Genomic DNA, 22,804 nt, shown 5'->3' on the forward strand with positions numbered 1-22,804 from the left:
CAGTTTTGTCAGTTTTTGCCAGATCAGCATTAATGTTGTTTTGTTCCAGCCAGTCTGTAAAGCATCTTACAGCCCATTTAGTTTGGCGAATGGTGTTGGGTTCATTTCTGGCTGATTCCAGGTTGTTTAGCTGTTCTTCTGTCACAGCTGCCGACCGAAAAGCTGCTCAGTGGTGATGACAGTTTGGGAATTTAGTGTCGTCTCATCTTCAGAGTCTGACCAAATCGGCTGTTGGTCAAATGTGATCTTAAAAGTGTCCATTTTCTGTTTGTGGCAAGTAAAAGTAAAAACGTTCAAATGTCTTGGTTTTGTCATTACACCAATGATATACATTACAATGTCAGGATAAACACATACAGTCCAACTGAAATGATACAAAATCTCCAGTATCTTCCTAAGTTTGTTCTTAAGTGTGTTCTTGAGAAGGTCCTAAGAAAAAGTCGGTGTCAGATTCATGACGTGTTCTTAAAGCGCAGAACTTTTTTCCACGTTTGTGCTCTTGAGTGTATGTAGATTCTGTTCTTACCTAAGAACAAATCCCAAATAAGAACAAGTTGGTGAATGTCAGAATCTTTGAAAAAAAAAGTGGCTAAGTGGGTTTTAAGGAGAAATTAAGAGGAATGGTTGGTGAATGAGGCCCAACATTTTTACTTCTCTTGTAAAGTTGCCAGATAAGATAAAATACCAATGCTGGCCTTTTGGAAACATACTTTGGTGCAAAAACAGTCATGTCACACAGTGTAACTACACAGAAGGGCGTATTTGTGAGTCACACAGAAGAAATGCATGTGGAGAAGGCTGAGGAAGTGTCTTTTTCCTCTGAGACTAATAAAGAGAGCACAATATCCTGATCCTTGTTTCTAAACTTAATGTCCACTTTATCAGCTCCACTGACCGTACAGTTTCACTCTGTAGTTCTACACTTACAGACTGTAGTCCATCTGTTTCTCTGCATACTCTGTCACCCTGTTCTTCAGTGGTCAGGACCCCCATGGACCCTCACAGAGCAGGTACTGTTTGGGTGGCGGATCATTCTCAGCACTGACGTGGTGGTGATGTGTTAGTGTGTGTTGCGCTGGCCTGAGTGGATCAGACAGATGATCAGACAGTGGATCAGAGACGATAGCTCATCTGCTGCTGCACAGTTTGTGTTGGTCATCCTCTAGACTTTCATCAGTGGTCACAGGACGCTGCCCACAGGACGCTGTTGGCTGGATGTTTTTGGTTCTCAGTCCAGCAGCGACACTGAGGTGTTCAAAAACTCACACTAACACACCACCACCACATCAGTGTCACGTCAGTGCTGAAAATGATCCACCACCCAAATAGTACCTGCTCTGTGGTGGTCCTGACCACTGAAGAACAGGGTGACGAAGTATGCAGAGAAACAGATGGACTACAGTCTGTAACTGTAGAACTACAGAGTGAAACTATATGGTCAGTGGAGCTGATAAAAAGCACACTGAGTGTAGAAACAAGGAGGTGGTTTTAATGTTATGGCTGATCAGTGTATGCTTGCATGACTTCTTTCTATTTTTCAAAAAAGAAAATTTCTTTGGATTCAGCACTTTTTTCTAGGATGAGCAGCTCATTTTTTCATCTATAAAGAGCGATTTTTAATTAGGATCTTCAAAGATTAATATACAACAAGTTCTCCAGCATAGAAAACTAACCATTTAACCATGCAAAGAACTACTTAAACATTGAAATGTGTCTGCTGAGCGTTTATGGTACTATATATTACCATTGCCTTTGCTAAAGAACCTGTTTTTGTGGGCAACATTCTTAGAACCTTAAATCATTTCTCTATCTATAGTGTGTACATCTGTCTTGTGTTCTCCCAGGCGCGAGTGAGTGAGCGCGCATGTGTAATTTAGTGTTAAATAAATAAACCTGTCTGTGATGCCTAAATTACAAAGGAAACCTGTATAGTGTCTGTGTAAACACCAAAAAAAGACATACATGAGGAATGCAAACAGGCGCGTACATGAAAGTCAACGCTTGTGCTGAGCACAGCGACTGACAGGACAGCAAAGTCAACTTAAAGGGCCTACATCATTAAAAAATCCTTTTTTCTTTACAATATAGGGTGTCCCAAAAAAATTTACATCATTTTGTAGTCTAATAACAGCCAATTCTCCCTCAAATGATCTCAAATTTTAAGAAAATGTGTAAAAACTAATGTGTAAAAACCAAACTGAAAAAAAACATTAAAAAGTTTAATTTTTAATGTTTTTTTTTCAGGTTGAAGAATGGCATTCACTAGAAATGAAAAGGCATTTTGTGTGTTAGAATATGCTCAAACACAGTCAAACGAGAGTGTGCAGCGGCATTTTTGAGAAAATTCACTAAAAATGCACCAACTGGAAAGCAGAATTTGGACATGGCACAAAAAACTCAAAGAGGAAGGCTGTCTGTGCAGCGCAAAGGGATCTGGACGACCACCAGTATCAGAAGATATTACATTTGTGAAGCTGTGAAATCGGTTATAAAATCTACATCCCTCTGAATTTCTTGTTCAAATTTTGATAAATAAATCTTGTATTGTTCAACATGAAGCCTGTTTAATTTAGTTTGCCTGGACAAACTAAATTACTCAGATATCACATCTCAGATGTGTAACATGCAACACTGCTAAAAATTTTAAAACCCAGCCCATACATGGAAACTAGGCCCGTTAGAAATCACTGCTTTTGTGATGTCACAAACACAACACATTTACATATATCTGCCCATTCAGCCTAGAGCAGTTTAGCTCCGCCCACTCTAAGCGTTTCAGCTCAGATTGAATGAGAATGAATGAGATCAAAACAGAGCTCATTTACATTTACCTAAAAGGCACAGCAACAAAAAAACAACCTGTTAAATTCTTTTAGATTGGAAAAAAAAAACAAGAAAAATGTAGGAAACAACAACGTAATAAAATAGAGCAGTTTAGCCCCGCCCACTCATTCTGAAGTGTTTCAGCTCGGATCGCTTTCTGAATGAGATCAGAACAGAGCTCGTTTACATATATCTGAAAGGCATAGTAACAAAAACAGTCTGTATTATTATTTTAGACTGGAAAAACACAAGATATAATAAAGGATATGGGCCCTTTAAAACAACAATGTAACAAAAGAACTCCCAAAATATGCACGGCAATGAAACAAAATGCTTTCCTGCTAAGTTCTGTGGAAAGATAAGGAATGTCCAGAACAGGCCAGATCTTGTTTATGAATGGAATATGTCTCACAGTCACGAGTGATCAAAAATGGAGGCATAATAACAGCATAAGAGCTTTTAAACTACATAAAGGCTTTAAACTGCAACAACAGGCTCAGTTCTTAGAATTTCTGAACCAACATGCCAGCTGGTCAAGGCCGATAGCGGACCAGCGGACAGAAAAGCAAACAGATATCCCCCGAGTTCCAACGTCCTGATAAAGTTTCTCTTCCTTTACCCGACTGTTTTAAGGAAGCGGAAATGAGACCTATTGTTGTGCAAAGCATCTGTCCACACTGCGCCTTTACAAGACTGATCTCAGGATGACTAGATGATATCTAAAGTTCTCTGGAAGCAGAACATACCACACTGAGTCTTTCATCTAAGTGACTGGAAGTTCAGGGGAGGAGACGACCATGCAGGTCAAGAAACATCCCGGTATTCACAGAAAAAAAGGCAGTGGGGATTTTTAGACAAAGCCAAAAAGTAAGAAAGCCTCAAACCTTGCATTCGCATGAAACTCTCCCGTTTTCTCAGTCTAGTCTATTTTTAAACAGGTGGTACATCATAGTGAGCTTTAACAGCTACAACGCTGCAGGTGGATGAAGGCCAAGCTAACTGACCAGACTGACCATGAAAAAAGCAAAGATATGAGGACACTTTAGACCCGGTCTCCAGAAAACGCTATGAGAAGAAGATCAGCCAGATTGGTGGATCTGTATAACCCGCAGAGTTCAGAACATTCCAGTGTGTGAGATTTTACAGAACCAATAAAAGTGGCTACTAAAACTGACAAAGCTCTTAAATAATAGCGTTCATTCGCCGGAGGGACATGCCCCACTGCATTCTCAGCTGCAAAGTATTTATGCGATTTTACTTCCTATTCCTGTACTGCACTTTTATTCTTACTGATATTTGACTATATTTATTGTTTATCTTCACTTTCTATTTAGGCATCTGTGAACAGTGTACGGCCATACTTTGCTCTTGTTTTGCTCTTTAATGTACTTTCTACTGTAATAAAAGAGTCAATGAAGTCATCTATTTATCTATCTATCCATCCATCCATCCATCTATCTATCTGTCCGTCCATCTATCTATCTGTCTGTCCATCTAACTACCTGTCCATCTACCTGTTCACCTATCTATCTATCCATCTGTCCATCTATCCATCTATGTATCTGTCCATCTATCCATCTGTCCATCTATCTATCTATCCATCCATCCATCCATCCATCTATCTATCCATCTGTCCATCTATCTATCTGTCCATCTACCTGTCCATCTATCTATCTATCTATCTGTCTATCTATCTATCTATCAATCAATCTATCAATCAATCTATCTATCTACCTATCCATCTGTCTATCTGTCCATCTATCTATCTATCTATCAATGTACCCGTCCATCCATCTATCTATCTATCTACCTATCTATGTACCTGTCCATCTATCTATCTATCTATCTATCTATCTAAGTACCTGTCCATCTATCTATCTATCTATCTATCTACCTGTCCATCTATTTATCCATCTATCTATCTATCTATCTATCTGTCCATCTACCCGTCCATCTATCTGTCCATCCCTCTATATACATACATATATAAATATATATACATATATGAAGCTGAAGGTAGCTCCTTTTTGGCCAGCTTCTTATTCAAAATTTATGTTCCACCTTAAACGGTGCACATTCAGGCACCTCTTACATCCGGGGTGTCAAACTCAACCGCTAAAAGGGCCACATTAATAAATCTCGACAAATCCGTGGGCCAGAAAACGCCCTTCTTCAACTTCGCCACTTTTCTGCTGTCTGTCCAACTCCGGGGTTTTGTGTCATAACGGTACTTAATGTGGAATTCTTTCATAACGGTCACACGTCTGCAAACGAGGCAGATACTGGAAGTGAAAAGGTATTTGAGCTGCCACCCGTCTTGAAATCCCCAGTGCTCACTGTCCACTATCCTTCATATTGGCTGGACTGCTGCTGACACACAGCCAGTGTGACGGGTGACGTGACTGGTGTGGTAGGATTAAGGTGAAACCGCTGTCCCATAGATTGCTGTCGGGGGGAGGGGGGGTGGAGTGCACTTCCTGTTGCAGTGTTGGGGATTGTAGTGAATCACACTGTGAAATGGGCTAATATTAACAGAAAATGAAGATAATTTAGCAGGCTGGACAGGATCGTCCTCCGGGCCTGATGTGGCCTGCAGGCCTTTTTTTTGACACATGGGTCTTATGTGGAACGACATCACATAAAAATTTATAAAGATGTCCAGTTTACCTTAATAAATGACTCTCATGCTGTAAATGCCTTAAACGTTTTCTTGGAAATGTTAATGAGCAGCTAACGAGCAGCTCAGCAGAGCTAAAATTAGCCACTGCAGCTGCTGGACTGCTGAACGCGCATTTCGGAACACCTCAAACATACTGCATTGTACAAGTGCAGCTGTAAAAAGTCTGTTTTAACCCTTCAGCTATCAACAGCCCACCCCCTTCAAACCTGCCCCTCCCTCTCAAGCTGCTTCTGAGAATCTAACAGTGATAAGCAACAGAACAAGAGTGGTCAAAATCAATGTGTAAATAATAAACTAAAGATGTACAAATTAATAAAGTTGGAAGAGGAAAAAAACCTCTCGATTAACACACTGAGGCCTCGCTATGATGTTCAGATGAAATAGTAAGATTATTAATAAAATCCAGAACAGGACTCCAGGTCCTGTGAAAGGATTCCAAGGAAGCCTTCAGGGAGAACCGTAACTTTTCAAGCTTAATATATTACAGAACCTCCTGGTCCATCTGTCATGTGCTGGAGGGGAGGCCTGTTTCCTTTTAAGAAGAATGGACTGCGCCGTTTTTGCATACACTACAAAAATAGTATCTTTTCAAGGGAAATTATCTTAAATTTACAAACCCATTTCCAAAAAAGTTGGGACACTGTGCAGAATGTAAATAAAAATAGAATGCAATGATGAGCAAATCATGGAAACCATATTTTTAAAGGAAAATACTACAAAGACAACATATCAGATGTTAAAACTGAGAAGTTGAAAAATATTTGTCCATTTTGAATTTGATGTCAACAACACATTCCAAAAAAGTTTGGACGGGGGCCTGTTTACCACTGAGTTTCATCACCTCTTCTTTAACAACACTCTGTAAGCATTTGGGAACTGAGGAGACACTGCTGTAGTTTAGACAGTGAAATGTTTTCCTGTTCTTGATTGACGAAGGAAGCTGCTTATCAGTTCGGGGTCTCTTTTGTCGTATTTTTCCATTCATGATGCGCCAGATGTTGTCAGTGGGTGACAGGTCTGGACCACAGGCAGGTCAGTTTAGCACCCAGACTCTTTTAATACAGAGCAATGCTGCTGTGCAGAATGTGGTTTGGCATCATCTTGCTGAAATAATCAAGGCCTTCCCTGAAAAAGACGTCATCTGGATGGCAGCATATGTTGCCAAAACCTGTATATATCATTCAGCATTAATGGTCCCTTCACAGATGTGCACGTCACCCACTACAGAGAGCATCCTGAGCAGCTGCATTACTGCCTGGTTTGGGAATTGCACCGCCCCCGACTGCAAGACCCTCCAGCGAATAGTGAGGACAGCTGAAAAGATCATCGGGGTCTCTCTCCCCTCCATCACGGACATTTACACCACACGCTGCATCTGAAAAGCCACTAGCATTGTGACTGACCCCACACAACCCTCACACCAACTGTTCTCTCTTCTGCCATCTGGAAGAAGGTACCGCAGCATTCGGGCCCTCAGAGCCAGACTGGGCAACAGTTTCTTTCCACAAGCCATCAGACTCCTCAACTCCCACGGACCCACAGACCCACATACACATGTACATACCAATATGGGACTAACTCACTCCCCACTTCTTGCAGTTCTAAATTATGGAACACTATAAAAATATAGTTACTGCATTTCACTTCACTTGATATGACTGTAGATCTGAATATTTGCATTTTTGCACATTTTACTTCACTGTAACAATGTCAGCTGCTAGAATTACTGTATCAACCAAACACTGTATACTGTATGTTGCTGCTCTGGTTGCTGCCTCAGTGACTGCTATGCTCATATATGCCAGGCTCTCTGCTAAGCTGCTAATATGTCATAGTGTGTTCCATCCTCCTTTGCACAGCTCCACTTACTCTCAGTACCGTGTGCTGCCTGTGTCCTGCTTTGTGTTTATTGTAAGTCTTTGGTATTTATTTATTGTCCTGTATTGTCTGCACTGTGTTTATTGTATTGTCTGCACTTGTGTTCCTGTCTTCGTCCTGGAGGAATGTCGTTTCGTTTCACTGTGTACTTGTATTACTAGCGTTTCTGGATCCAGTTTATATTTGGTTTCTTCTCTGCATTTTAGAGTTTTAACTTGCATTTGTGGATGCAGTGACTAACTGTGTTCACAGACAGTGTTTTTCGGAAGTGTTTCTGAGCCCATGCAGTGATTTCCACTACAGAATCAGGTCAGTTTTTAATGCAGTGCTGCCTGAGGGCCCAAAGATCACCAGCAAATACTGGTTTTTGGCCTCGTCCCTTACATACAGAGATTTCTCCAGATTCTCTGAATCTTTTAATGATATTCTGTACCGTAGATGATGAAAAGCAGAAGTTCTTTGCTGTTTTATGTTGAGAAATGTTATTCTTGAATTGTTGCACTATTTGATCGTGCAGTCTTTCACTGAGTGGTGAACCCCTCCTCATCTTTACTGCTGAAAGACCTCTCCGAGATGCTCTTTATACCTAATCATGTTACTGACCTGTTGTCAATTAACCACCAGGTGTTTTTTTAGCATTACACAACTTTACCAGCCTTTTGTTGCCCCGTCCCAACTTTTTTGGAACAAAATGGGCAAATGTTTTTCAAAAAACAGTACAATTTCTCAGTTTAACAGTTGACATGCTGTTTTTGTACTATTTCCAATTAAATGTAGAGTTTAATTTATTTCCACAATGTTGCATTTTGTTTTTATTTACATTTTGCACAGCGTCCCAACTTTTTTGGAAATGAGGTTGTTGTTGATCTATCTAATATTTCTTATTTTGAGATGGTTGTGCACTTATCACAAGATTATCAAGCTCATTTATAGACTTCTTTTACCTGTTTTAAGTAATTTTATCAAGTACAATTATGTCACTATGTTGGCAGATAATTTTGTGTGTTGTAAGAAATGTCCTTGAAACCAGCAAAATTATCTGCCAGTGTAGTGAGACAATTTTACTTAATAAAATTACATAAAACCGATAAAGAAATGTCTATAAGTAAGCTAGATAATCTTATAATAAGTGCATAACCATCTCAAAATAAGAAATATTAGATATATCGACTAGAATTAAGATAATTTCACTTGACAAGATACTATTTTTTGCACTGTACCCCAGGCGGCAGGACATCATGCGCCGAAACTGACGCAGGAAGCCACTTTTTCACATTCAACTTCTGCACAGTATCTGACTGATTAGAATGAACTTCCAACGGGATGTTATTTCAAGCTTTTCAAGACTTATTTGGCTATCTCCAGCTTAAAAAACCTGACTCATGGTCAAAAGAGGAAGAAAGGAAAAGCCAGACAAGGCTAACAGCACCAAAAAAGAATCAGCGCAGATTATTTGGAAAGGGCTGGTTGTTTCAGTCATGCTGTGTCATTTCCACCAGGTCACCCATTCACTTCTAGTGAACCGAACAGTCACAGAAACACGAGGAAGTAGAATTCAGTGCTGAAATCAGCTGCCGATCGGTGCAGTCGCAGCATAAACAGGTGAATGAGATGAGGAGGATCTTGTTAAACAAGGTGTGACACCCCAACGAACCGAGCCCGCATCGATTGACGGTCAGGTTTTCCTGATGAGTATCAGCGCTGGCAGAATTCAGCCGTGATGAAGCTTTTGCTTCTGTTATTTAACATACTTGCAGTGCATGTATCCACCTCGAATGTACACACATAATGTCTTTTGGCTTTGCACTTACAAATATAAACAAATATATATATACGTTGGCATAAAGAGACACAAACATACACAACATACATACAGCATTGTGCAAAAGTTGTAGGCAGAAAATTAGATTTAAAAAAGCTTCTTATCTGGGCTGTAAACACTAATATTAGATTCAATCTACAAAGAGAGTAATTGTGCACATTAATGTCTTTGCTTAACCCTTTACAAATGCATAATATCTGTAGTTATTATCCAGCATCTGGTTTTCTAACCAGTACTTCATTGTGTTGAATCACGCATGATGGAAACAAATCTTAACAAATCTGTGCAATGGCCAGAGGCGTCCAGGAGAAATCTGGAACCAAACATTGACCTTCATACCAGCCCACAAGATATCAACTACTTTTTAAAAACAAGAAACTCTTGTTATTTTCAGCATAATTATGCTTATTTGCATTTAGTGTAATGACTTATAGTGCCTTTACAAGCAAAAAGGACTTGGTGCCAAGATAAATGGTTTAACTAATGCGCTTAGCTGCCTAAGAGGTCTACAGTAAGGTATGTAAGGTTCTAGATGTAATGCTGCAAAAAGTGTTTTGTGAAAACTGCGTATTAGACAAGTCAGAACTCTTTGGAACTATATTTTCTGGTAAAACAAAACAAAAACAGAACTCTGATGCGAGTGTGGAGATAGAGGAGCTGCATTAAAACACAGGCAGATTAGAGTTTGAGTTCTTACTCATACTCATTATGTGTGTTATTCTCTCTTTGCCTTGGGGTCTAGTCTGAGCTCCTCACGACAAAAGGACAAGACATTCTGTGACAAACTGACATTAAGTTTGTGATGCTCTCTGTTTTAGAGATCTGTTAAGATTTTTCCAGCCTAAGACTGGTTTCTAAAGAAGGTGAAGATGCCTGCCTGGTCCAGCCAAGCTCCTGATTTTTATGTCAGTGAAAATATACTGAGGATTTTGAGTCCAGCAGAGGAACCTTGCAGCATCTGAGAACTGAAGATGGTTTACTAAGAGCAATGGGCCAAAACTGAACTTCAATGCTGAATATTTATTATTATACAACAGTGAGTCCCGACCTTACAATCTGTTTGGCTGAGGAGGTTCTAACCGTGCTGATATTTGTGATAACAGCACAGCTTTTTCACACCAAAACTGAATCACTCTGCTGACGCGTTGCCAAGTAACAAGTGACGCGTTGCAGAGTAACAACAAGCTTTCTGCACACAAAGCTTAGTTGTTTTTTTTTTAATTTGTGCTTATACAAAACGAGACACTGATAAAATGGATGACTTCAAGATAACATATGACATGCAGTCCGACTCTGAATAAGAGCGTGACTGCAGACGCACATCAGATTCTGAATCTGTCATTTCTAAGGAAACTGTTAGGTTGACTGCAGTGACGGCAGAACAGCTGAACACGCTGGAACTGGCTAGAAATTAACAGAATACAATTCAGCAAACAAGACAGGCTACAAAGTGCTTTACAGACTGGCTGTTCCAAAATGACATTCATGTTCATTTGACAACAATATGAAAAGGCTGAGATGAACCTGATATTTCTATCCACACCACAGAAGCTGAGTGTTATAGTATCAACCGTTATCTTGGACAGGCTGAGGACCCGTTACAGTTGTTGGACTCCATTTTGGTAGAAGGTATTATCAGTATTCCTGCCAGTTTAATGCTTGATGTAGAAATACTATCACGTAAACACAGCGAAATCCTGCAGGTGTACACTAGGTCCTGGAGGAATTACGCATCAAAGAAGTCCTGAAGGTATCTCCTACAGGAATAACTAGATTATGCAGGTTTGGGTCTTGAAGGACTTCTGCAGGAATATTTATGAGCCTGTGTGATTATTAAAATCCTGCAGGACATGTTACTGGATTTTTTTGTAAAGGGTTAAAGCATATTAAGTATGAAATTCAGGGCTGCTTTGATTTTTTTTGTTTATTTATTTTGTAAAAACTGTTGTATAAAAGCAATTGAACACTTGAGGTTTGTGTTATCGTGAATAACACACAACCTCAAGTGTTCTATTTCTTAACTATAAACTTCTTGAAGCTGTAACTGCCAACAACACCACTGCAACAAAGTACTAATGTTGTACACTGATCAGGCATAACATCCTTGTTTCTGCGCTCATTGTCCATTTTTTCAGCTCCACTTACTATATAGGTGCACTTTGTAGTTCTACAGTTACAGACTATAGTCCATCTGTTTCTCTGATACTTTGTTAGCCCCCTTTTACCCTGTTCTTCAGTGGTCAGGACCCCCATGGACCCTCACAGAGCAGGTACTACTTGGGTGGTGGATCATTCTCAGCACTGCAGTAACACTGACGTGGTGGTGGTGTGTTAGTGTGTGTTGCGCTGGTACGAGCGGATAAGACACAGCAGTGCTGCTGGAGGTTTTAAACACCTCAGTGTCACTGCTGGACTGAGATTAGTCCACCAACCAAAAATATCCAGCCAACAGCGTCCTGTGACCGCTGATGAAGGACTAGAGGATGACCAACACAAACTGTGCAGCAGCAGATGAGCTATCGTCTCCGACTTTACATCTACAAGGTGGACCGACAAGGTAGGAGTGTCTAATAGAGTGGACAGTGAGTGGACACAGTGTTTAAAAACTCCAGCAGCACTGCTGTGTCTGATCCACTCGTACCAGCACAACACACACTAACACACCACCACCACGTCAGTGTTACTGCAGTGCTGAGAATGATCCACCACCCAAATAGTACCTGCTCTGTGAGGGTCCATGGAGGTCCTGACCACTGAAGAACAGGGTAAAAGGGGGCTAACAAAGTATCAGAGAAACAGATGGACTATAGTCTGTAACTGTAGAACTACAAAGTGCACCTATATAGTAAGTGGAGCTGATAAAATGGACAATGAGCGTAGAAACAAGGAGGTGGTCAGAATGTTATACCTGATCTGTGTAAATTTGTGGTGTGTAAATACTTTCTTCCCTATTGATTTCATAGCTAAATATACCATTCCTTATGCTTATGAACACACACCTTTTTGTTGTTATTTACACCTTGTATGTGTTTGTATTGCTCACCCTGCGCGTCTTCTCCACGTCCCCGCAGGGCAGCCTCTTAACAAAGTCGATTCCGGTGAGCGGCGTTCCAGTAGGGGGCAGAAGAATGGATGCGTCCATCATGAGATACTCCACGTTCAGAGGCTTGCTCTAAACACACAAAAAATTACAGTGAGGCATCCCTATTACACCAATGAGGAGACTTTTATTTTGTCTATGTGTTTAGTAAACAGGTATTGCAAAGGGAGGTCGCCTTAAGCTTTGTTTACAGCAGAAATACACAGTCACGAGGGGTTTGCTTAATCATCAACTTGTGATGGCAAAATTTGAGAGCAAAGCAGACTTACAGTCATGCTCCTGTACTCGTCTTCAAACATGTCCAGGAAGATCTCCTCCCCCTATAAGAGCAACAGATTTCCAGAGAACAATTACGTCAAAAAGGGAGCCACCAAACCCAAACAGAGAGAAGTGCAGGCTTTCTTATGCTTCTTTTGAAGCTAAATAGCATAACAGTACCAGTATAAATATTTACTCCATGTAAGAACCTGATTTATGTGACCATCCCATATACAGTACTCTGGTTTTCCTTATTTTTACTACTGCCCATATTTCAGAACCATTAAAGCAAAAAAATATAGCAGGCTGCAATCATTCACTTCTAAAAAGCTTCAGATTTTTAGAAATCAGCCCCCCCTTCGCCATCTCGACACAAGGAGGCACCTTGGAATGCTTTACCGGCAGCCAAATTACATTTTTTTGGAAATAAATTTGTACATAGGCATCGACTTTAATGATTATATCTATCTTAGAAACACATTTTAAGAATTTGAGCTTTAACTTGTAGCTCAAAAAGTCTGGTGACACATCAGAATTAGTTACTGGGAATCTGAAATATGAACAAAAATCAGATTTCAGAGGCCCATACCCTACTTTTTTCAATCAATCAATCAATCAACCTTTATTTAGACCGGGAATACACTGAGGGTGACGCTTATTTACAATGTAGCCGAGGAAATTACACGGGATTAAAAAAAATTACCAACTAAAACAAATGAAAGTACTCAAGACAAAAAGATTTATATATATTTAAAAATAATAACAAATAAAAATAAATAATAACAGCTCAAATAGAAAACAGGCATAAATTATCAATAAAATATATAATGAAAACACATGAAAAGGCCCAACTTGGATAGTAAGCAATAAGAAAACTAAAATTTTAGAAAAACTGAATTATTTACTAGAACTGGACAGTAAAAGAATTAACATCATATAGTTATATAATAATAATAATAATATCACAATAATTATGGCATCATAATTAAATCAATTAAAATTTATAATTTTTGCATTTTATTTCTCTCCCTGAGGTCCATTTCTAACCACTGTGTTTATTTATGCACAGTCATAATTCATTTCTACATGATTATTTTCCAACCTCTCTTTATCCCTGAGAATTAAACACACTTGTTCCTGTGTATTTAAGACTGATATATGTAAATGAGCTCTGTTGTGATTGGCTATGCCTCATTTAAAAAGCAGTCCAGATTGAAACACTCCTTGTAACTTTAGCTTGAGTGGGCGGGGCTAAACTGCTGTAAGCTGAACAGGCAGAGATATATGCAAATGAATTTATTTTTGTGACATCACAGAAACAAGGAATTCAAAACAGGTTATTTTAGCTTGGAGCTAAGGTTTCATATATGGACTCTGTGAACCGGAGCGTAAACGGTACGTCTGGAAACTGGAACAAGGTTTACACAGCAAGTCAAATCTGATCTGCGCTGTAGTTTGAACAAAGACTTTGTGCACTCCAGACTCCTCCACAGTAGATTTTGACATGCTGCTCCAAAACACCAGTGGTTAACAGCTTTTAAAAGTCTCTCTTAGGCCTTTGACCTGATGAACCTGGAAGACCCCAGGCTTTTCAGGCTTTATTGCTTTGGAACTCAGCCAATCCCGGTTTGTGCTGTTTTGAAAGTACGACAGGGGTTAGAAGCTTCTGAAAGTGAAAGTTCCTGAAAGTGCAACTGAAGGACTTCCAAAAAAAAAGTAAAGAAAAGAAAAAAATAAGTAAATCTGTCACTGGTTGTATAAGCACAGACTACAGGACATCTGATGTCAGAATGACTGTCCAAAACTGGGTTAACAAACAAAAATGAGGTAATTGTAAATACCTTGGAAAACATTATGATTGACACCATATTTAGTAGAGAAATAAAAAGTGTTTTCTATTAACAAATGGTGTTTATATATATATATATATATATATATATATATATATATATATGAATGACGGTTTAGCTGGTCAGAGTCCAGATTTAAACCCTATACAGAATATTTGGTTTTACATTATATATATATATATATATATATATATATATATATATATATATATATATACATACATATATATATATATATATATATATATATACACACACATTATTACATTATACATACATATATATATATATATACACACACACACACACACATATACCTTGCATCTCCATTTTTAACATAATTTGAAAATACCTGTTCCCCTTTACATTGTATGTAAATTTCATGATGAATGGACCAAAAGAAACGACCCAAAATGACTTGGAAAGACATCTGGTTCCATTGACTCGCATGTGTTTTCTCCTTCTCCTGTAAAGTTACCATTTTAGAGATAAACCAAACCGTGCAGTATTACAGTTTTATACTACTGTTCTAACGTCTGTAATCACTATTTTTCATTAGTATGAAACCATTTTTGGTACATATATAAAATGATCACAATATGATGTTAGTACTCTACAGTTTTACAGGTTACAACTAATTTGAAGCTACAAAAAAGGAACCAAAGTTAGATGGAGAATGAAGTTATCATAAAATTAACATCCAGAATGCCTCATATTTTGAATGCTGAGGCAGAAAACGTACGGCAGTGTGAACTTACAGTATATTATTTGTCATTTAATGAAGTTCTTGCTCCAAAAAACTTGAAATATTAAGTAAAATACTTTAATATACCTTCTGGTGTCTCTCTTATATTATAAGTTACTACTGAATAAAATAACAATTACTAATACAAAAGTGATTACAAAATACAAGACAGTGCCGCAGTCCTCTTTGGTAAAAGCTGAATAAAGCAGTATTGTCACCTTCCTGGGATTTTGAGGACTGAGACTGATACTCAGTGTGGTATCACAATGCTCAATACTCCTACAATACTGGCAGAAACACTTCATCTAAACACCTTTATTGACATTTATTGAACAGAACTGTCTTTTTATCAACACAAATATTAAATAATCTGTCCATCTGAGTCAAATGAAGCATAATTTAATCAATGTAGTGTAGTGCCTATTTATATAAACAACTGCAAGTACTGAAATTTGAATTGTTTACCATTTTGTAGTGCCAAAAAATCAGGGAACATTTGGTACTAAACTTTTGCCCTGATGTCCTGCACACTATGTACTTCTAGACTTCCAAAGAAAATAATTTCAACAGGCCTCAGCCTGAGGCCAAAAATAAAAAGCACAGCATCAGAAACAGCAGAGAAGCAGTAAAACTCATTAACTCATTAACTTGTTGCACGGAAGGCCAGAGGCAGCGAGAGAGGAGGAGTGTAAAGTATTCACTGTAGCAGCCACAGATCCCTTTCTAAAGAACTAAACAGTAGCTGTAAGTGTGATGATACACACATTTACAGGCTTCGTACGAAGTCTGAGGCCAAGATCCCCTTCGATTTTGGTTCTTTTATGCGTCTTGATTCTATAAAGCTCTATAAATATGCAGAATGCTCAGAAAAACAAAAGTTAAAGGGTCGATATTATGGAAAACTAAATTTCCCTTGCTTTTTTGAACAAAAAGAGTTTATTTTCGTGTTTTGTGTTTTCTTAGATGAGGCATAGCCAATCAGAAAAGAGCTCATTTACATACGTCAGTCTTAAAGGAGTAACAGAATTTTTTTTAATTCTCTTAAAATTCCATTAAAGGGTCAGTATCATACATTTTTCTTGAATTTTTCCTCTGAAGTCCACGCATAGCGTTTGTGCAGTTTTAGTGCAACAAAAGTCATAATTCATTACTATGTGACTGTTTTCTAATCAATCAGAACAGAGCACATTTACATACATCAGTCTTAAAGGCACAGTAACAAAATCAGACTGTTTAATTCTCTTAGTTCTGTACTGACTGATTACACTGGAAAATGGTCATACAAAATAAATTATACAGTGACATCCTGTATAACGGCTTCAACTTAGTAAGGCAAGGGAACAAGATAATTAAGTCGTGGCCATGACTTGGTAAGGCATGGGAACGAGATCCTAATGCGTGGCTTACTAGGGCATGATCTCGTTCCCACGTCTTACTGACTCGTTGCCACGACTTAATTATCTCATTCCCATGCCCATGCATTAGGATCTTATTTCCACGTGTTATTAAGGTGTGGCCATGCAGTAGGATCTTATTCCCACGTGTTAATAACGCGTGGCCATGCATTATTTTTATTTATATGGGATGTCATCAGCAGGGCTCTGTAGAATCATGACTTTTTGGCAAGTAAAAAACTATGTTTTAAGCGTTATGAGTGGATCTCAGGGACAAAACATTAAAAAATTACCAGAAAAATGTAGGATATGGGCTCTTTAATTAATACAAAACTTACAAATAAACAAAATAACCCCCGCCCAAAATATATATATATATATATTATATAAACAACTTCAGAATAAAAAGCCCATTTATATGAGTGCAGCTTTGTGCACAGCCTAAGCCCCGCCTCCCCCACTCTGACAGGCTTCATCCACTGTGATTTTTTATAGAAGATAGTAAACGAGAGCTGAGATGATGAGGGGTGTTGGATGAAGCGCTGAACTGTGTCAGAGCCTCATAATATATGTTTTATTGTGATACTGACACTGAAGAAGGCAGCAATATGCAAACGAGCCCTGTAACCAACCACAGTCTATTTTTTCACTGTGCGCTATAAGGTAGGGCTGAGTTACAGGGTGATGTAATCAGATAAAAGCAGTGACTGACAACTGAGCCAATAACAATGCCTCATAGAGAACTAGAGCAGAGAACTGAAAAACTAGGGAAAGAGAACCGATAGAGAATCACAGCAGGGTTTCTCAACCGCTGAGCCGCAGTGCACAAAGCACCCTCTGGTGGTCCTTGGGCCTGTACTGGGAGGTCTTTAGTGGGCTGGTGATGGCGTTTGGAAATAAAAAAAAAACAACAAGTGACTTAAAGAAGAATACCAATAATCTTTCAAAATTTCTGCCCAGCTCGATCGCAGAGATGTAAACAAAGTCATTTAGCGTGGCTCCATGTGAAAAAGTTCCAGTTTTATATGCAATGCCAATAATAAAATGTGGAAAATCTGAACAAAATAAGTTTTCTTTGGGTCTATTTTGCCTCACAGCGCCCTGCATGTATCCCTCCACCATGAATGGATTTTAACCACTCTGAATGACTTTGTTTACGTCTTAAAGATTTACTATGCAGAAACTTTGAAAAACAGATCGAGTTGTCCTTCAATAATAAGACAGAAATATGTATGTAAACGGTGCACAAAGCAGCTTTATCTATTTTTTTGGCCCATTCTTCTACAAGAAAAATGTAATCCCCCTGAAGTTTCACTCATGAGCAACAGATAAACTGCAAAATAAATTGCAGAAACACTCCCCTTAATTTTCCACATGCTGTGTAATAATCGTCAAGTTTATGCATGTAAAAATGACAAACTGTGATAGAATTCTTTGATCATGGGTTATAATCGGCAGTCTTTGAACGTTTATGTGACGCTACTCCACTGTGACTGATTTTAAGCCTCTGACAGTAAAGACAGGCTCCAAAAAAGTTATGACAGTATCACAAACTTTGGTCCAAAATGTCACAGTGTGCGAGAGGAAAGGATGATTAATGAAGACAAAATGGTTTATTATTCAAAACTGAAGAGTATCAGCACATTAGCCTGGCCCTTAGTTCATGCACAGAGTGACCTGCAGTGAAATAGCAGAGCGAGCTACAGCACAGTGGACAGAAAACTAGCTTACTGACCTCAAGCTCACTTTAGAGAATGAGCATTTCATGGAGACCTTTTCCTCCCTCAGCCAAGAACAGCTCCAACCTCTCCTTAAGCATTTACTACAATTTTTCCAGACAATGCATCATCACCATTTTCCTGAGGGCTTTTTTTGTATGCATGGCCCCACGTGTCGTCAAAAAAAGAAAATGCATGCAAAAAAAAGCCCTCAGGAAAGTAGTCCACTGTGCTGTAGCTCTTTCTGCTATTTCACTGCAGGTCACTCTGTATGTGAACTAAAGGCCAGGCTAATATGCTGATACAACGAATGTCGGCATGTTTTTGTATCATAAATCTATTGACAGAAAATCTTTAGCGTATAATCTGACCTGCAGCAACGGTTCAACTGTCGCACGGTTCAACATGGAGTCTGGCCAAGACTTTATTTGCAGTGTGTCGTGCTGTTAATGTGTAAGAAATGTAATCGCACAGCGTAAAGCTGACTTTACTGTTAAAACAATGGGGCATAATAAGCTGTTAGGTTACAGCAAAGTAAATCTCCCACTGTCTCTGCTGGCGGTCAGTATGTTGTGGACAGCTTATGTGTCCTGATGGTTCAGAAGAGTCAGTGATAATCCTGATACATTTAACCACAATACACCGATCGGGTATAACATTATGACCACCTCCTTGTTTCTACGCTCATTGTCCATTTTATCAGCTCCACTTACTATATAGGTGCACTTTGTAGTTCTACAGTTACAGACTGTAGTCCATCTGTTTCTCTGATACTTTGTTAGCCCCCTTTTACCCTGTTCTTCAGTGGTCAGGACCCCCATGGACCCTCACAGAGCAGGTACTATTTGGGTGGTGGATCATTCTCAGCACTGCAGTAACACTGATGTGGTGGTGGTGTGTTAGTGTGTGTTGTGCTGGTCTGAGTGGATCAGATACTGCAGTGCTGCTGGAGTTCGGTGTATACTGTGTTAATAATTTTTTAGATAAAGCCCAGGCCTACAGTCAGGATTCTGACCACCCACAGCTCTAGAGGAGCTTTGTAGCTGCTTTTGATGAATCAAGGTATTCATATAACCTAAGAGAAGTGCAGAAAGGCTACTACAGCCTCTTAATGATAGCGTGTTACTGGTAGCACAGGGTGTCTCAAAAGTAAGGAAACACCCACATAAAAAGAAAACCGTTTGCAGACAGTGATCCAATTTTAGAAACAAGCTGTGGGGGAAGGGGGAAACCTGTTAGAGCATGTCACCAGCATGGAACATTTCCTGACTTGTAAAATATATGGGCATATATGAATGTTTCCTTACTTTTGAGACACTGTGTGTATTTGAATGACTGCTTTTTAAAAAAATATTACTATTTAATACCATACCCCTACCCACCACTAAAATAAATCATGGGACAGTGGACAAAATGCAAATAAAAAGAGAAAGAAGTGATTTGCAAATTCTTTTTGACCTCTATTCAATTGAAAACATAAAAAATACAAGATATTTTAATGTTGCAACAAATGAACCTAGTTTTTTTGTATACATATATGCTTATCTAAATTAGATATCTGCAACATGTTCCAAAATAGGTGGTGTTTACCATTGTATTACATCAGCTTTCCTTTTAACAACATTAAGTAATTGTTTGAAAACTGAGGAAACCAGTTGTTGCAGTTGTGAAAATGGATTTTTGTGTCATTTTTGCTCAATATAACACTTCAGCTGCTCAACTGTCTGCAGTCCCCATTGTCATACATTGCACTCCACACATTTTCAAAGAGAGACAGTTCTGCTCTACAGGAAGGCCAGTCTAGCAGCCACACTCTCTTACTACAAATCCACAATGTTGTAACATGTCCAGAATGTGGTTTGGCATTGCCTTGATGACGTCGTCTAGAAGGCAGCATATGTTCCTCCAAAATGTACCCGAGTGCTAATGAAACCTTCGCGGACGTGGATGTTAATAACACAACCTGATACCATGACAGATGCTGACTTTTGAACTTTAACAATCTGGAAGGTTCTTTTCTTCTCTGGCCCAGAGAACACAAAGTTCATTATTTCCATAAACAATCTGAAAGGTTGACTCATCAGACTCATCCGACCTTGAGCCCAGAGAAGTCGGCGGTGTTTCTGGTAGGTGTTGATATGTGGCTTCCAGTTTGTGTAGTAGAGTCTTTACTTGCATTTGTAGATGTAGCGATGAACTGTGTTTATCGACAAGGATTTTCCTGAACCCATATGGTCATATGCATTAAGGAGGCAGGTTGGTTTTTAACGCAGTGCCAACTGAGGGGTCAAAAGTCACAGGCGCACAGGGATTTCTCCTAAAATCCTTGCAAATGATTGTTGAGGAACGCTGTTCAGAAACTGCATTTTTTCCATCCTCGCTCATGCTTTTTTGCGATGCTCCTTTTACACCCAAGCATGACTGCATCACCTTCTTAAGATGTTTTTCTGAAACATTTCACAACATTTCTAGTCCTAAATTGCTCCTCTTCCAACTTTTTTGGAATGTATTGCAGGGCTCAGTTTCAGAATGAGCACATATTTACAGAAAATAATGAAGTTTGAAGGGTAAAATATTAAACATCTTGGCTTTATACTGTTTTCATTTAAATTACGGTTTAAGTGAATTTACAAATCACTGCTTTCCATTTTTACTTGCCTTTTATTTGCAACTGTATTGGGATTTGTCAGAAGATGTAGGCAAGACTGAATGTCTGGCAGAGTGGAAAAATAGAAGGGGAGGTGGAGGTAAAGAAATGCGCTGTTCCCTCTCGAGCCACAAGCAACCACAATGTGGGAAAAGAGCAGAGCAGCCACACTAATATGCAACATGATCAAACATCTGAGTAGCTTGTGGGAACCCGCCTGGCAGCCATAGGCAACTATGAGCAATGTGTATATGGGTTTTTTTTGTAAGGGGATCGAGGATTTATCTTGCATTTCAATTGTTTCATTGTTTCAAAGAATCTGAGCCGCAGGATTTACTTGTCTGACATGTTTGGACAGTGCACTGCTGGGAGTTCCCCTGAACAGAAATCAAAAGAATAAAGTCCTCAGCATGAGCTGGCAATGTTTAACTGGCTGTAATTAGAGGAAATGAATTACCAGTGAAGAGACCTGGGACAACATTCGATTAGCCGCTCAGCAGGACACACAGCAAGATAAAACAACCAACGTTACGAGAAACCTGCTTCATGACAGCCCATCTCACACCTTTGAACTGTTTTTTTGTCCCTTTTTTTCCTGGACTGGACTGTGTTCTGAAAGAAACTTGCCTTGTAAAATCGCCGCAGAAGATGAAGACTCTCCTCTCTAGCGCCCTGCAAGAGAAAACACACAGAACTTAGTGGGAAAAAATCTATTTGAAAACACATCTTTCCTTAAAGGATTTTACAGGAAAAGCTGAGACTTCCCGTAAACATGCCCTGTGTCAAAGCAGCAAAAGTAAAAGTAAAACATTAAGCATTAAACAATGTGAAAAAAAAAGATAATGTCAGGGAAAACCCTGTACAATCCCAACATATAGCAATTCACATTGGGAAATATCTACCGTAAATTGATGACACAATAATTACTAACAATTTAACTGTGTATACAATCATGTACAGTTTGAGACTTAGTCTGGAAGGAGCCATATCACTGGCTCCTGATTTATTTAGAAACTTGTCCACTGTTGCACAATAACTCTAAGCTGTTTCCTGGTCCAGTAAAGATGATGCAATTCTGTATGGAGGGTTAAAGAGCCCATATCCTCCTGCATTTTTATCCCAACTTATAACATTTGTATCGTTATATATACAAGCATCAGTTTTTTACGACCATTTTCTGACCATCTTCATTCCTTAAGGCCTTTATTCATGCAATTAATCCATGTGTAACTGATCATATACACCGATCAGGTATAACATTATGACCACCTCCTTGTTTCTACGCTCATTGTCCATTTTATCAGCTCCACTTACTATATAGGTGCACTTTGTAGTTCTACAGTTACAGACTGTAGTCCATCTGTTTCTCTGATACTTTGTTAGCCCCCTTTTACCCTGTTCTTCAGTGGTCAGGACCCCCATGGACCCTCACAGAGCAGGTACTGTTTGGGTGGTGGATCATTCTCAGCACTGCAGTGACACTGACGTGGTGGTGGTGTGTTAGTGTGTGTTGTGCTGGTACGAGTGGATCAGACACAGCAGTGCTGCTGGAGTTTTTAAACACCTCAGTGTCACTGCTGGACTGAGAATAGTCCACCAACCAAAAATATCCAGCCAACAGCGTCCTGTGACCACTGATGAAGGGCTAGAGGGGATGACCAACACAAACTGTGCAGCAGCAGATGAGCTATCGTCTCTGACTTTACATCTACAAGGTGGACTGACAAGGTAGGAGTCTAATAGAGTGGACAGTGAGTGGACACAGTGTTTAAAAACTCCAGCAGCACTACACAAACCATCTACAGTTGACCATCCAAATAAAGTGTTACCATATATTTTTGCAATTTTGCAGACGGTGACTTTATTCGCTATCTGTTTGATTTCTGCAA

At 39.2% G+C, this 22,804-nt stretch overlaps 1 protein-coding gene across 1 annotated transcript in view; it reads right to left on the reverse strand.

Moving 5' to 3' along the window:
- The window catches only part of clec16a (C-type lectin domain containing 16A), a 153,346-nt gene that overhangs the window by 48,740 nt on the left and 81,802 nt on the right, over nt 1-22,804 (reverse strand). The window contains exons 16-18 of the mRNA XM_036589270.1: nt 21,543-21,587; nt 12,573-12,623; nt 12,247-12,375 (exon numbers count right to left, since the gene is read on the reverse strand). Coding sequence (XP_036445163.1) covers nt 12,247-12,375; nt 12,573-12,623; nt 21,543-21,587 — 225 coding nt within the window. The remainder of the gene's footprint in view (nt 1-12,246; nt 12,376-12,572; nt 12,624-21,542; nt 21,588-22,804) is intronic.

This window comes from Colossoma macropomum, unplaced genomic scaffold (assembly GCF_904425465.1).
Source record: "Colossoma macropomum unplaced genomic scaffold, Colossoma_macropomum, whole genome shotgun sequence".
Lineage (NCBI taxonomy): Eukaryota > Metazoa > Chordata > Actinopteri > Characiformes > Serrasalmidae > Colossoma > Colossoma macropomum.